The sequence below is a fragment of the Globicephala melas genome, chromosome 12, assembly GCF_963455315.2.
Source record: "Globicephala melas chromosome 12, mGloMel1.2, whole genome shotgun sequence".
NCBI lineage: Eukaryota > Metazoa > Chordata > Mammalia > Artiodactyla > Delphinidae > Globicephala > Globicephala melas.
In genome coordinates this window covers 55,284,009-55,300,632 of record NC_083325.1, presented here as the reverse complement: position 1 = coordinate 55,300,632, position 16,624 = coordinate 55,284,009, and the positions used below count along the sequence as shown (strand labels likewise).

The following is a 16,624-nucleotide window of genomic DNA, read 5'->3' as shown; positions in this document are numbered from 1 at the left end:
CATTTTCAAGACACGGCTCTTTTCCAATCCCAGACTTGCCAATATGTCCCTATGAAGGCGGCAAAATTTGTCTCTTTGTCTTGTGTTCATTAAGGTTCTCTGTGCTTTCAGTCTCACAGTTCTTAAAAGGAAGCATGATACCTCACACGCAACAGTGATCAAGTTCAATATAAGGCAGATGATGTAGCCCAACCCTATGGTATTTCCAACTGTGTCCAAAGTACTTGGAGCTGCCAGAAAGCAAGTATCATTCATTCATTCAGTCATTTATATTGTGGTAAAATATACATAACATAAAACTTATACTCTTTTTCTTTTGTTTAAGGTAAGGAGTGGATTTATTTAGAGATACACATTCTTTGGACAGAATGTGGTCCGTCTCAAAAGGTGAGAACGGCCTTGGGAGAAACACACTCCAGAGTGTGCGCCAGCTCAGAAGGTGAGAGGCCCCAAAATAGGGGGTGGTTCAAAACTTACACATTCTGAAGTGGCATTTAGCTCATTCACCAAGCAGTGTTAGAGCATTTTAGACTCTGGTCTCAGTGTCTTGATATCCAGGTATTCACTGGTTAATACTCATGGCTTCACAGAGATAAATGTCATTCTATTTTCAGGTAACCTTTCAGATAAGTATACAAAATCAGAGTTCATTCAATACACTAGGGTTTGTATGCTGGAGGTGAGGCAAGAACCACCCAAACCAAGCATTTGGCCATTTCCTTCCAGGTGGAAGGCAGAAACTCTGATATTCTCTTCCTTGCCATTAAGCCTTTCAGAAAATAAGGAATCCACTATTCCCTGACCTTTGGGATTTTTACAAACATCAGCCTGCCGTCCAGAACACAGACAAGAAACTGTCCAGGGAAAACATGCCCCCAAATGAACAGGATATAAACAAAGCTGTAACTAGGTAATTAATTGTAGGGACTGGACTCCCCTCACTCTGCTTCTCTGATAACAATCTGGTATTTTATCAGCAGGTCTTTTATCTGGAAGGATTCACTGTATTCTGCTGCCTGGAACTATTCTGGGAGGGGACAAAGACAAGCTTTCATCTTGGAACGGAAATGGAACCACATCTAGAAGGAGGAAGAGTCAAAGCTGTAAAAAGGCCTCCAAGTCTTTCCCTGCCAGCAGGGAGAGGTAAATGGAAAATAGGATGCCCCGTTTCACTAAATGCACGGGAGGAAATTCTGGTGGGGAAGAAGCCACTGCGGTTCCCATCCAGGCAATGTGCAATCTGTCTCTGTCCCAAATTCTACATCCTATGCCCACCGCTGTCAGCCTCATTCCATCTCTGATACCACACCCAACCAATGTCTCTTCCTGTCAAAATCAAAGAAACTTAAACTGTGGTTTAAATGACCAATAATACCTTAAAATACTATATCTCACCGTGGGATTTCCATTTTAGGAAGGATCAAAACCGTATACTTAAAGAATGAAAGTCCAACTGTGAAACTTCAAGATTCAGTTCAAAAGGGAAGAGGCATTTGAGAAAACTGGGTGGGTAAAAGGCACTGCTTAAGACATCTCAAATCATTCCATACAGATTTCAACTACCCTGGGGGTGAAGCTGGGTTAGAATCTGGCCCTCTGAGTTATTACCGGTGTACACATTAATTAGGAGTAGAACATGTTCCCTAACCCCCTCCAAACACGGCCACACCACTCAGACCTCATAACATGCCATGGACTGGTTATGGAAGGACTTGGGAAAAACAGGGCTTTGAATTCCCCCTCCTACTTAGAACCCAGGAATATTTATCCAAGGTTGAGCCAGGGTGGCTGGCCAGTTCCAAAACCCACAGCCTGGGGCTTATGAACAAGAGAACAGATTGCCCAGTGAGACCAGTGCCCTTCTGTCAGGCTGTGGAGCAATCCTGTGAAGCTCCCTAGGTTCAGATCCCAGGCCCTCATGACACTTCACAGTGGTGCAGACTAGGGGGAGGGCGCTAGGAAACCGCTCTACTGGCCAGTTTTCCATGGGGAATTCTATCAGGACATGGCATTCTAAAGCTGCTACTTTAGGGACGTGTTCAACCATGCAGCAGAATGCAAATCCCTCTCTAGTCTTTTCAAGTTTTTCCTAAGTCCTGTTTTCATTCTGGCTATGAATTAAATTCTGATATCTTAAATCATGCAGAAAAAAAAGGGGTAAGAAGAGATTGAATTATATTAATTATATGGCATTGAAGCTCAGCTAGAAAACAAGAATTACATTTCTTAAGTTTCTCTTCACTAGACTTCTGCAGGTTATAATTAGTATTAAAAGAATTTTACTTTTCATTTTATCCAAGCTGAAAAGAAGCTGAGCCTTAAATTCTGGCTTTACAGGAAAGAGAGATTCTTCTGGAAAAAAAGAAAAAAAAATGAATAAACAGTCAAGCAAAAAACAAACCAGCACTACTCACCCATCACCCAAAAAGATAGCTTAAGTGACTCACTTTTCAGCGTTTGAAAATATTTTCTACCCACTGCTTTGTAAATTATTTTCTTGTTGGTGTGACACATCCTTTAGTAACAATCCAGCTTTTCCTTGGCTACCTAGATATATTTCCATAGTTACTACCAAAACAGATGGCCTTTTCCTGTACGATTGCAATAATCAAAAAGGAGCAGGCTTATTTACACAGAGGCACCCTCATACAAATAGACATTTTGTTAATGCTCTGGACACTGTAGAGACAACACAGAAAATCTCATTCACGTGGGCCTGCCTAATTTTGATTTTGCAATTATTCAGACTGAGGCCGAGCTAATGTTTACCTTTGGGACTGAGAGTTTCATTTAAAATTGGGAGAAATGTGGCCATCTCTTGGGAACTGGTGGCCAGGACACAAATATCCCAGACCAGGAATTTTCCCTGATGGAAAACGAAACAAAACAGAACAAGACAACCCAGGGGGCACATCTCACACATCTCACTCTCAGTGTGCTCTCCAGCAGGTTTGGCTAGTAACCTTTGGTTGGTGAAGGAGGGAGGCGGGACTCTGCACATGAAAAATATAAAACTGAGGAACAAAGGGGGATTTCAACCCATCTCAGAGGCCTCGAGGTGTGGCTTAACAACTAATACGTTAACCAGATGCTACTGTTACCCACCCATTAAAAAGCAGTTCCCTAGATATATTACATATAATTTGGAGTAATAAAACTTTCATTTCATAATATCCAGTAATTTGAACACTTCACTGATTCAGACTTGCCTTTTTAAGATATCCTTTTAAAGTGTAGGATTACCACATAAGAAAATGTTGGCAATTTTTCAAAATTTCAACATATAGTGATATCCTTATGATTCTGTTTTCTAAGACAGTAAAAAGAGGATGATCAAGTAAGCTACTGTTTATGAAAGTACATTGTAAACTTCAACTTGTTTATATAAATGCTTGTTACTTTTTTTCTTTTTCTTTCAACAACCCTGAAGCTTTTCAAAATTATGTTAAGTTTCAACAGTAAAAACCTAAGATGGTAAAGTCAGATGGAAAATATATGTTCTAATAGTTTAAAAATTATGCCTAAGTAGCAGCCCACAAATAATCTCATTAAGATTTTATGCTTCTTAAGCCTCAAGACACATTTTTTCTTTGCTGAGACACTTGTAACTGTGCAATGACCCACGATTTCCTATTACAAGGAAAATTTCTTTTGTAAGAAATCCTCAGTGTTTCTCAGGAATCTCAGAAATTCAGTTGAACCAGTCTTATTTAGCAACCCGTCACAACCACTTGGGCTTAACTGCAAGTTTTTCTTTCTTTTCTACTGATTTCAGATTAGAAGAAGAGACCACTGCTAGAGCAATGCCCAAGGGGGGCAGGGGAGAGATATCTCAAGAAAGCAAAGTAAGTCCAAGTGTTTGTTATCTAAAACTTCAGGTTAATTTTGGCATATTGAGAACTAGCTTGTCATACCCCACAGATGGAGGATCGTAAACATGAGCAAAAGGGCGAATTGTAGTATTAAGCGCTAGCTAGCGTAGCTAAGGGAGTGGCGAGGAGCACGGGCTCTGGGGCCAGATTGCCTGGTTCAAATCCTGGCCTCATCACTTCCTAGCAGTATGACCTAGGGCACATTTCTAAACTTCCCACTGCCCAGCTTTCCCTCTCTGGAGGATGGAGGATGGGAATGATGTTAGGGACCTCATAGTGTTGTCATGATGATTAAATGTATTAGTATGCATTAAGTCCTAAAACAGTGTCTGGCCCGTAGTAAATATCTGCTAATTATTATCACTCATCACTAATTATATGGAAAAAAATCAGAGCAAAGATGATAGGCACCAAGAAGCAACACAGCACAACGGATATCCCATTATGCCAAAAATCTTATCTGTCTGATGCTCCACTGTATTTCTATCGTGCCGGACACACAATCACGCTTACAGTAATTATCTATTGAGTAAATGAATAAACGAATCAACCCCTGACTCCTTAACGAATCACTTTTTGACTGCGGACACATTCTGCTTACTCCTTCTGGACCCTGACTTCTCCATCTCCAAAGAAAGTTACCAACACCTGCCACTTGCTACCTCAAAGTGATGATCATCAGTATAAGGGAAAAAGCAAATCATTTCAAACTTACTGAAGGGATATCAAAAGTCAATGACTTTTAAAACCAATGTTCCTGGGCTTCCCTGATGGCACAATGGTTAAGAATCTGCCTGCCAATGCAGGGGACACAGGTTCGAGCCCTGGTCCGAGAAGATCCCACATGCCGCGGAGCAACGAAGCCCATGCACCACAACTACTGAGCCTGTGCTCTAGAGCCCGCGAGCCACAACTACTGAAGCCCGCGTGCCTAGCGCTCCAGAGCCCATGCTCCGCAACAAGAGAAGCCACTGCAATGAGAAGCCCGCGCACTGCAACGAAGAGTAGCCCCCACTCGCCACAACTAGAGAAAGCCCGTGCACAGCAATGAAGACCCAACACAGCCAAAAATAAATAAATTTATTTCAAAAACCCCGGAAACAAAAACCCCAATGTTCTTTTGTTATTGAGTACCTATGAACACAGTCAATAATACTGAAAGGATCCTCTGTAATACCCTGAGTCCTGTTTCCTTTCAAAGAAGTCCTCTGACTCCAGTTGGCCAGGGGGAATGTGCAGACGTTGTGCTAGGCCCTAAGAGATGGCTGTTCAGACCTCAGTGTGCAGAGGCACTACCTGGGGGAAACTGCCGACTTTTAGATGTGTATGGGACATGCAGAAGGAGTTGTCCAACAGAAAGTTGAATCTATGATTCTGTACAAGTTCTAGATCTAGGGCTGACTCATCAATGTATGTGAGTTGCCAGCCAGGTGAGGACTGTACATATAAGGTGAAAAAAGAAAAGAGTGGGGGGCAGGACAAAGAGGTGCACCAACATTTAGGAGGCAGCATGAAGAAGGGGCCCTAAAAGAGGAGGAAGAAGCAATGGCCAAACAAGGCCACAGAGGAAGAGCATCCTGGAGAAGCCAGTGTGCAAGAGTGTCAAATACCAGAGGAAGATTCAGAAAGATAAAGACTGAAAAGCATCCAGTGGCTTTGGTAATGAAGAGGTCACTACTATTTCACGTTTGTCAGTGAAGCTTCAGTGAAGTGGTGGAAGAAGCATCCAGGCTGCAGTGGTTTAAGGAAGGAATAAGAGGGGAGGAAATGGAGACTGTAAACACAGACAACCTTTTCCAAGAGTCTGGCTATAAAACAAAGGAGAGAGCTATGGTAGTAGGTAGAGTGGGTGTCTCCACGGAGACAGTCCATGCCTGATGGCTTCTATTTTCTCTTGCAATTAAGAGGTGATGAGAGTAGGGCCTTGGGTTATGGCAATGACACAAAGTAGGCCCTCAGCAAATACATTTAATGGATGGATGACCTAGTGACGAAGAGCGCTCACAAAATAAAGTGAAAGACAAGAATAAATGGTGAAGAAGAGAGTAGCTGTCGCTGTGTGGAGGGGAGGCAAGACAGGCAGTCAGGAGTCTCAATGTTCAAGGTGAGTGAGGAAAATAAGGCCCAAAGGGAAAAAGTCAAAGGGTATGAGGGTGAATGATCTGGTGCAGCTGATGTGACTAATGCAGGTTGTTTTAACAAGATGATAAATAGACTGGTAAGGGTCAAGGCCCAGAGGAGAGGGAGGAAAAACACTGCGTCGATCAGAGAAAGATAATCAAAACATGGTATGTCGTGAATTTTTCTTGTCTCATTTTAAGCCTACTGTAATTCTTCTTTACCTTCATACTCTCTTCCCTAATTCAGATTTTTCTGCCTAAAGAGAAAAACATACAGTTTTGATTCTAAAATGTCCCCTACCAGGTAGGAGAAGATGACTTCATATTAGCTGGCATTTGGGGCTTGGTACTCTCAAATCTTCAATTCAGCATTAAAAATGCCTGCTGAGCATCTTGGCTACATTTTTGAGAAAATAATTAAGTTTAAGGAAATAAAGGCTCCTTAAGGAAAAATATTATTAAAATATTTTAAAATTTAAATATTATTACATTTATAATAATTTTCCCATTACTCTTCATTATTTCCATAAGACTTGGAAATGCAATACTTGGAGTAAATACTGTTCTTAATTAAAGTTTACCAAAGATTCACCATGGACCGTTTCTTCTGTTAAGTAGCAAACCATTTATTTTGTGAATTTCCTGGTTCATCCTTGATTCAAGTGGAAACAAAGTTCTTTAGGATAACTTTCAAGTTATGAATCATAAAACTCTGTCACAATCTTCTGCTTGTTAGAGCCCACTGTCTGCAGAATGAACAGTATGACTTTCCTCTCTTAAGAGTTGCTAACCAACATGGGAGATTTCTTCAAGTCTTCAGGATGGTAAACTGAATTCCCATGTTCTTTTCCTGCCTTGCTACTAGGAAAACCTCCTGAATTTCTCCAACCCACCACTGCTCCTCCCCTTGTTTACAGGACCTTGGTCCTTAGTGTATCTGCCATATAATTAAGTGGTCCATATACAGTATGTCAGGTTCACAAGCATGGGTTTTATCTCACTAGCTAGATCATAAGTTCTTCAAGGATGAAAAACCTTCTTCCTTTACTTTGCATCTTATCCAAGACCTCATGCTAGCTAGGTATACAATGGATGTTTAACAACTACTTAGTTAATCTATTAACTGATTGGATTTTAAGTTTGAGAGTGAATGGCAGCAATAGGCCATGGATTATCATCGTTGTCAGAAATTTCACCTAAGAACGAGGCTGTCTACAGATCACTTATTCTAACATGACCTGAACTGGCCTACTGAAGTAACAGATAACACTGCAGAAAAGCTGGTCCTTACAAGTTTTGTTTTTCTAGCTTGCTTTGTCAATGCATTCCATTAAGAGGTGAACTCCTCATTCCTTTTGCTCAAAAACATATTTAGAAAATGGTCTTAAAGAGATCTGGCACCAGAGATTAAGTTGGCCAGGCCCCCCTCTAGGAACTGAGAGATAAAAATCAGTGACAGATGTCAGAGGTATCTTTTTATGCCAGAACTCTTCGCAAAAAAGCCACACGATGCAGAAAACATGATTTCATTCCACACACTGAACCTCAGGTACCCCTGGGTAGAATCTGGAAATTCAGAAGGCCATAAGCAAAAAAGCCCTCCAAATAAAGCACTAGCTAGGCAGGGCCATGGTAAAAAGGAGACCAAGTAGATAGCTGCCCAAACTGTGATTTCACCAGCATTGGGAAACACCTTCCGATCTCTGCTTTTACGTCCTCTCTTATGTAAGGCCTAAAATTCCATCACCTAGATTCCTCACTTTATTTCAAAATGTGTATCTGTGTAACACAACAAACAGCCCCAAGGAAGGTAATGACTAGGGTCATTTACATGTCTGTATGAAAGGAAGGAGTAGGCACAGGTTTGGCTTATAGGCAAAGGGGAGAACTGAGCACTCAAAAAAGCCCTGAGTGGAACTGAACATCTGCACCTTGACAATCTTGCTCAAGGCCTGGCCTGGTATCAAAGTCATATCACTAAAACCAGAGGTCAGGGTTTCTACACGTTAATGGAATGGCAGGTCCCTTTTTTTCACCCAACCATTGTTAGCAGATCAGAATGGTATAGGGAGACTCCTAACCTTTAATCCCATTCTCTAAGGCTCATGGAATTTACCAGTAACCACAGGACAGGTGGAGTTCTGAACCTCTAGGATGGCCAGGCAGGAGGAAGTGCTGTGGTAACAGCACCAGGAAAGCCCTATTCTCAAGTATTTTTACTTGTAATGGGCTAGGACTGGCAACTCCTTTATTCTTTCTACAGGCATCTCTGTTTGAAGTTTGGACAACAAAGAGTTATCTATTTTAACCATTCTTCAGAAAAGCATCTCTGACTTTTCTCAAAGACTCAGATGTTCCTTGTACTTGTCAGAAAACAAATGTGGCTTCAGCCAACATCTGAAATGGAGAAAAATATAGCAACCACCAAAAAACGATAATTAAATTAATAAGGAATGCTTTTCAGACATAACATCCCATAGGCCAAAAAAATGTTTTCAGAACTACAGAGAACAAAGTTATAGAAGTTACTTAGAAGCTAAATTTAAGTGGATTAACTGCTGAAGGGGACCATGCAGGGGCAGACCACTGTGACCTGTGGGCCACGAGAAGTATGGCAGCCCCACTGGTAGGTGGAGGAACCCATGAATGACAGAGTATCTTTTTATGCCAGAACTCTTCGCAAAAAAAGCCACACGATGCAGAAAACATGATTTCATTCCACACACTGAACCTCAGGTACCCCTAAGGGGTACCTGAGTAAAAATGTCCAAATATGTGTTACAGGTTTAGAGGCAGGTTTATCATTTCACTGCACATTTAGAATCTACAGCCAGGTTGTTCAGCTATTCTAAAATAAGACACCTCAAAAAGATGCCTTGATGGTCATCCGGCCCCACCTCAGATGCACTGCAGAAATCTAAAAAATATACACAACATATGATCAGTTTTCCTTGATGACATTCAATGACCAGCAGCTCAGTATTATGGAAATCTGTTCGTTCTCTTGATGCAGAATGTTAACTCTCACAAAATTCTTCCTTATATTAAAATCTGAAATCTATCTCTTACTTTCCCATTGGGAGCACAAGAGAGAAATGATGTGCCTTCTGTCATACGGCTGCCTCTCAAATATGTAAAGACCATTACCATGTTGCCTCTAACTAGTCTTTTCCAGTCTAACTATTTCCAGATGTTTAGCTTCCTCCTCATCTTGGTCACCTTCTCTGGATAAATATTAGTTTATCAGTGCCCCTCCTAAAATGGGAAGCCCACAGCACAGTAACATAATAGCAGAATGATATGCGTTTAGTCTGACCAGCAGAGTTCAGGGGGATTATAGCCTTCACTACCTAGAAGCAGCAACTGTGTCATACTGCTTCCTCAGGGCTCACCAGGAAATCCCATTCCCCAAGATTTTTTCATAAAATCTGCTATGAAGCCGACAGCTCTCATTCTATATGTATGTAATTTTGACTTCTTTTTACAAAATCAGAACATGATATATATCTCTATTAAATGTTATCTTGATAGTCTCAGCCCATCAATCCAGTCTTCCAAGGCTACTTTGAAATCATATTTTTCAATTATGGACTATATTAGACATATCAAATAAAAAAGAGTAGAGAGAATAATATAACAGCCATTTGCCCCAAACCCAGCTTAAGAACACATCACAAATAAAACAAGCTCCTAATATATGCTTCCTTAATTTTATCCCCTCCTTCCCTGCTTCATAAAGGTAATGGCTACTAGCCTGAATTTGTGTCTGTCACTCCCATGCTTAAAGACTATTTTGAATGGGAGTCCATCACCAGTTATATTTCTCTTATATGCAAACCTAATAAGCACGCAATCTAGTCTGTCTTCATTTTAAGTAAGTAATTCAAACGCTGAATAAAGCAGCATTGGCCTCATCTATCAGACTCCTAATCCCATCAAAACAATGAGGTGACTCAGGCATGACTAATTCTTAGGGAATCCTTACTAGCTCTCAGCAAATAAAGTATGAAGCACTTGCAAGTAATACATTGAATGATCCAGTCTAAAACAATATCAACACAATTGTTTGGTCACTGATAAAAATATGCCTTTTCCTCTCTCTTTTGAAATCTTTCTGCAAGCTCCGAGGATAACATTCCCATGCCACACATCCCCCAAATTACTGACTTGGCTCTAGGCTAACTTGTACCTGAGGCTGTAAGTTATCTGGGTCCAAGGATTTGCCTTTATCCACAAGAGACAGTGTTCTTTTTCTATCACCTCACCTACATCTGGTTTCAGGGCCTTCCTTTCAGTTTACTGGCAAAGACAAAGCTGAAGCAGGAGTTAAAAAAAGTCTGCCCTCTATCACCTTATACCATCAACCCCTTCCTCTCTCTAGAATTTTTCTTAACCAACAAACTAAGGGGCTTTTATCTGCTATTTTGTAGTCAGGATTATCCCCATTATACAGACTGACAGCCTGAAGCACTAAGGGGCCCACTTTTTCGTGCCACATTAATCAGGAGGCTTTCCCCCACGTATTTTAGCTTGTTTATAATTCTGTGACCTCCCTCCTCCTCTTATCAATTCAGGCTCCTCTCATTTGGCTCTAAAGCCTGCAGCACGGTAGCTGCAAGGTGGACCTCCAGATCCCTTGACTGGATAGCAGTCAGGGGAGAGGAGGTCAGAGTCCAGGAAGGTCTCAGGTCATAGGCTCATAAGGCCAGAGAGGACCCTGGGTAATGTCCAATACCTTAATTTGATAGAAAAGGAAACCGAGGGTGTGACCTTCAGAGAGGTGAAGTCAAAATAAAAGCAAATGTCAGAGCTCACATTAGAGCATAAGATTCCTCAAAGGGCAGGTAAAACAGAAAACCCAGCTGAGCCTCCTTTCTACATAATCAGTAACCAGTGGGATATGAAATATGGCTCCAATACTGTAAGACTAGGAGTCCCTTAAGTACTTCATAGATACACAGATCTGCTAAGACACAGTGTCTCATTTCACAGTTAGTTTCGTTTTTAGGTTAATAGTTCAGCCTCTGTGCCCAAACCTGGGCTACGCAGAGAAAGGTACCAAAAATGAAAAACCGAAAAAATCCATAGCTGCTTCTCCACGGAAAGAGATTAGGATTTATTTGGAGGGAATAAGTATTGAGCATATAAATTACAATATGATTCAGTAATGATGACTAGTAAGATAAGAGATTTAAATTAATGCTATAGCTATTCAGAGGGAGAGAGGATTAAGAGCTGGGGTGGAGAGAAAGGGAGGTGTGTATGCCTTCTTTCCCAGCAGTGTCTCAACAGCCCTCTGCCTGATTTCTTTCTCTATAAAGCAAATCCTGCCTTCTACTTATCACAAGGATTCTGGGAAGACAGAACAGATAGAAATGTGCAACCTTGGAGGAAAGTTCCTGGTATTACAATCACAAATGAAGGTGGAAGCCGACTACTGTCTACTGCAAAACCCCAACTCTACACGATGGCAAGGAAGATCTTTCAACTTCATAACCTGGGTAAGGAGTAAGGTGATAATTCTTGCATTATGCAACTTTCAAGGAAAAGAAAACAAGAGTCAATATTATTTTCCAATATCATAGGCTTAAAAGGCCTAAGTCTTAGTTTTTGTACTCCCTACCCCTCCCTTCTTCTTACGACTGGTACAATCAAAAGGTTCCATGAAATATTTAAAAAATACATAAAATGCATATTTTCCAATTTTTGTTTTGATTGTTGACTACATGTTTCAATATCACAACTAAAACAGTTTCCATTGCATACATAGGTCGCTATGGGTGATTTCCACTGCCACGTGTTTAATTAAGATTGTATGGTTATTTGTACCTCAAAATTTTTCACAAAACAGAAAGGCAGATTTCACTGAAAATTTACCTAAAGTGAACAATGATTGAAATGATTTGGAGAAAAACATACCAAAAGTCATTTGCAATGAAAATAAGTCAAAAAGGGGGGAGGGTGGGGAGATCCTTTTAAAAGCATCCCAGAGTGAACAAAAGGCAGTAGAGGGATTTAATCCGATGCGGAGACCTCAGTTATCTGCAATAGAAGGCACTTTTTGCCTCACACACACAGGTACCACACTGGTCCAAGGAGGGTACAGAACCTTGCTCAAGCATCACAGCTAGTGAATAAGTGGCAGAGCTTAGAAAGAACCAAGTCTCTTGAGTCCAGGGCCTTTGTTCTGTTCAGGACTGCCAAGGTTTGAGGCATTTTTGGTTTCCTACAGCTCGTCAATTCAAACTTGAAGCTTGCTTGTGAAAGGGAATTCCAAGGTGTGTGTCCAGAGATATTCTGGTCTCTAGAAAGCCCCGGACACGTGGGCACTAGTGAACTGTAATCAGGGAGCTAGTCAGGGTCCCTTTTAAAGCATGCGTCACTCTACTCTGTGGTGTCTGGACTGAAGGGGGTGAATGGCCTTAAATTGAAGGCATCATCTCTGCATGGAAGAGGGCTGTGTATCTGGATCCAGCACAGCATTAGGCACATAAAATACACTCGATTTGAAAAAACCTTGTAAACAGAACACTGGGATTAACATGATCATTTCTGTTCCAAGATGATGCAACAAATCATAGCTGTGCACACACATAACTGTGGAAGATCCACATCAGAAGCTTCTAAGATTTAAGTTAACAAAGAAAGGCAACAGAGATATAAGCTTGGATTCCCAAATGTGGAATAAGGGACAAAGGTACAAATAATACTTCCTAACACCTCACAGAGAGGAAGGAAATGGCAGGTAAGTATATGTAAAGCAAAGGGAAATAAAAAGCTGTCATCAGGGCTTTTATTTTTTTTTTAATTTTTTTGCGGTACGCAGGCCGCTCACTGTTGTGGCCTCTCCCATTGCGGAGCACAGGTTCAGCGGCCATGGCTCACGGGCCCAGCCGCTCCGCGGCATGTGGGATCTTCCCGAACCGGGGCACGAACCTGTGTCCCTTGCATTGGCAAGCGGACTCTCAACCACTGCGCCACCAGGGAAGCCCTCATCAGGGCTTTTAATCTTCTCATTGTACAACTGATTCACTTTAGCACAGTCAGAGCAACCTCTGTGCTACTCCCACTAGCTGAAAAATTTTGCTTTAGCTGAACTCAGAGTATCCAAGAGCCTGATTAGAGCTCTTCCAAGTACGTAAATTAATACTAGCAATGCCACAAAAATAAAACACTGCCCATCCACTTGTGCATATATCCGTCTTTTCAGCCATTATCCCAAGTCAACACAGCCTAATCTTTACCATGATTAGAACCACAAACACTGCCTGGATTGGCAGGTTTTTATGATCAATCTTTCACTTTCTTCATGAATAATTTTCTCAGAAGTATTTTAAATCTAATGTGTATAGTTTTACCAAATTCGCTATTAAAAAAATCTTTTTATATAGTTCATCTCTCTGGTGTGACTGTGAACATTTTAGGGTAGCACATGGTTGTCCTGGCAGTAGGTTGATGAAACCCAAAACTGGGTTTTCTAACTGTAAATCTAGGATCTTTCTACTTTCTTTTCAGGAAAGAAAAGCCAGGCTTCTTCTATCCCAGGCCACAGACTGGCCCCAATTACCCCAAGCAATGATCCCACAGATGTAAGCCTGAGAGAAAGCCTGCACCCAATCAAGCCACTGCCACCACTGGAAAAGCAAGGTCAGGAGCAGACCCCACTGCAAGTGGGGCATGACTTCTACATCGTGAAAATAGCCTGCACTTGGATCCACTGCCTAGATACAGGCTCCTAATCGCTCCTAGTTGCATAAATTTCAGGGCCCTTGGGGCTACTCAGTGTAGCCAAAACTCTTAACTACACAAAAGGGAGTTGGATATTTTGGTGTCATAGAAAGAGGATACCCAACACTCTTGACAAGCCCTACAGTCTTGGGTTCATATTCCAACTCTATAACTGAGTCGCTTTCTGAACCTCAGTTTCCTCAACAGGTAAAGAGAGGTGTAACACCTCCTCTCAGAGTCATTGTTAAGCAAAACGCCCAGTTCAGTGCCTGGCAAACAGTGGAGACTCAACAAGGTTGGTCTACTTCCTACTGAATTCTCTGCTCAGAATATTTTCTTGCTTGTTCTCTGAATTCCTGGGTCAAAAGCTACTTCTGATAAACCTCCCGAATAGCCTAACCAAGTTCCAAGTATAGTTTATTAAAATCATCTCTATGTGTGTAGTTCTGATAATGTTTGATATCTCAAATTCAATCTTGCTACTCAATGTGTGATCTGCAGACCAGCAGCCTCAGCATTACCTAGAAGTCTGTGTGAAATGCAGAATCTCAGGCCCCACCCCAGACCTACTGAATCAGAATTTATGAGATCCCCAAGTGATATGTTTACATCTTAAAGTTTGAGAAACACTGCCTATAACATACTTGGACATTCAATAAAACAGAGCCTACGGACACTCTAAGGAATCCGCTATGGCACTTTTGCTGCTGGTGGTGCTCTATGAATCTTTATTCAAGTAGAAAGCAACCACTGATTAAGGCATTTTCACTGGAAGGACAGGAGAACTGTACATTTCTTTCTTTGTGTTTCTGAGTTAAGAAAAAGAAGATGCGCTAAGTACATTAGCCTTAAGGCAATATTTAAATCTCCTATGTTCACGTGATCTTTGTATATGTAATAAGTGCTCTGAGTATAATTAGTAATATGAGCTTTCTGATTATATGTAAACCAATAAATAACAGGAAGGATACTTTCAACGTAGTAACTTCTGGTTTCTAGGATGTAACACCTATCAGATTGATTAGAAATAAGCTTCCACAGGGCTTCCCTGGTGGCACAGTGGTTGAGAGCCCGCCTGCCGATGCAGGGGACGCGGGTTCGTGCCCCGGTCTGGGAAGATCCCACATGCCGCGGAGCGGCTGGGCCCGTGAGCCATGGCCGCTGAGCCTGCGCGCCCGGAGCCTGTGCTCTGCAACGGGAGAGGCCACAACAGTGAGAGGCCCGCGTACCGCAAAAAAAAAAAAAAAAAAAAGAAAAAGAAATAAGCTTCCACAAATTGGATGTTCTCAACACAGGACGATAAAGTTCTAAAGCGTGTCTTTGTTTCTAATGTACACTGTGATTCTGTACATGTGCCTCCCCCAACCATCAACTTTCTGAATTATTTTTTAGTTCTTTCCAGTTATATGTGAAAGTACAATTTTTAAATTCTCCTGAAAGTTAAATTTATGACCCAAATTCCTAAAATGAATCACCAAATGCTGGATACGGGAGGCTGGTAACTCTGTGTATCAGGAAACAAAAACCAATCTGAGTGAGTCATCTCTGTGATCACAGATAACACAGCCACAGCCAGGGCTTGGCGCAAACAAATGGCTACAGCAATCACACACCAGAATCTTGTGTTTAATGGTTTCTCACATTAAAATGCATCAGTCAGCTCTGTGAAACCAGGAAGTGGAACCCAGGACACCACATAAATAACAAGTACACTCTCTTGAGTTGGTTATATTTTATCCTTCTGCTGTATTTCAATTTTTGGTAGATACATAAAAATGAAGGTACTGTTTTGTCAAGAGGTAAGCAGAAAGGTAAAAGCTAACTAATATCACAGGTTTTCTGAAATATTTCATAAGAAAATTTCAATACTTTTTGGAGGCCTGTTTATTGAGGCCTTTGATCCAAAATGAAAAAGGTGATCAGAAGCTGGCGAATGCCTCAAAAAAATGTAACAAGAGGAAGTAATAGGCTGTGGAAGCAGAAAAGCCTGTTATCATTTGATTCCATGTGTAATCTTTATGCATGGCTTTTTCTCAGGTACTCCAAGCTTGAAAGGGAAGATGAGTGGGAAGTGAACTCGGGCTACACAGCACTGCCATCTAGATGTTGCCCCTTGCAACCACCAGCAAACTCCTCCAGAGTGAAGGACGAGGTGTCCTCTTGAACCCCTGGACAGGGGATATATGCCAGAACTGAGCCTGCCCCATGCTGGCCAGGCTCAACACAGGGATAATGCAAACACCCAGGCTATGTTTATCAAAAGGGGGTATCTCCTATCAACACCACACACCCATTAGCAGGCAGGACTCCCAGAAAACACTGCTTAAACAGTAGACATGAGCTCCTAAACCCACCATCTGAAACACTGGAGACCAGTTGGGGGCAATGGCAATAATCCCAGGCCCCTGCCTTCACAAGAATCCTCTCAGAGTAAAAAAAAAAAAAAAAAAATCTATAATTTCTGAAATAGAAACAGGATTAAATAGCTCCATAAAGCCCCCATGCCCACTCCCATTATTTCCATGAGGCATACACTACCTCATAATGAAGGGAATAAAAGGTGCCATGCTGAGAGCAGAACAGGCGCCATCCATCGGGGAAGGGTAGAGCCTCCCCAACACCAAAAGTAAGAGAAACATGCTGGGATGATGGTTTAGTTCTCCTGTATCACTGAAAAAAGAAAAAAATTATTGTACATAAAAGATAGGCAAGGCACTATCTTCAAACGTTTTTCTCATTAAATAATTATGTATGACATATAAAGTGAGACTATGATCAGCAATAATTTTCCTTTTTGCGTTTTTTCCTCCATTCACTTCATATTTTCTTAGTGTGTAAATGAGGAAGAAACTGGCAAAGCCGTGGATTGGGCTTTTGCACAGGATTCTCTTCTCAAAGCATATG

The 16,624-nt window shown here is 41.4% G+C and overlaps 1 protein-coding gene across 5 annotated transcripts in view; it reads right to left on the bottom strand.

Annotated features, from left to right (window-relative positions):
* Nucleotides 1-16,624, bottom strand: part of THADA (THADA armadillo repeat containing) — a 315,670-nt gene that overhangs the window by 163,486 nt on the left and 135,560 nt on the right. For all 5 annotated transcript variants that reach the window (XM_060309158.1, XM_060309159.2, XM_030857806.2 and 2 more), the window contains one exon: nucleotides 16,259-16,390. In XM_060309158.1, the coding sequence (XP_060165141.1) occupies nucleotides 16,259-16,390 (132 nt within the window). The remainder of the gene's footprint in view (nucleotides 1-16,258; nucleotides 16,391-16,624) is intronic.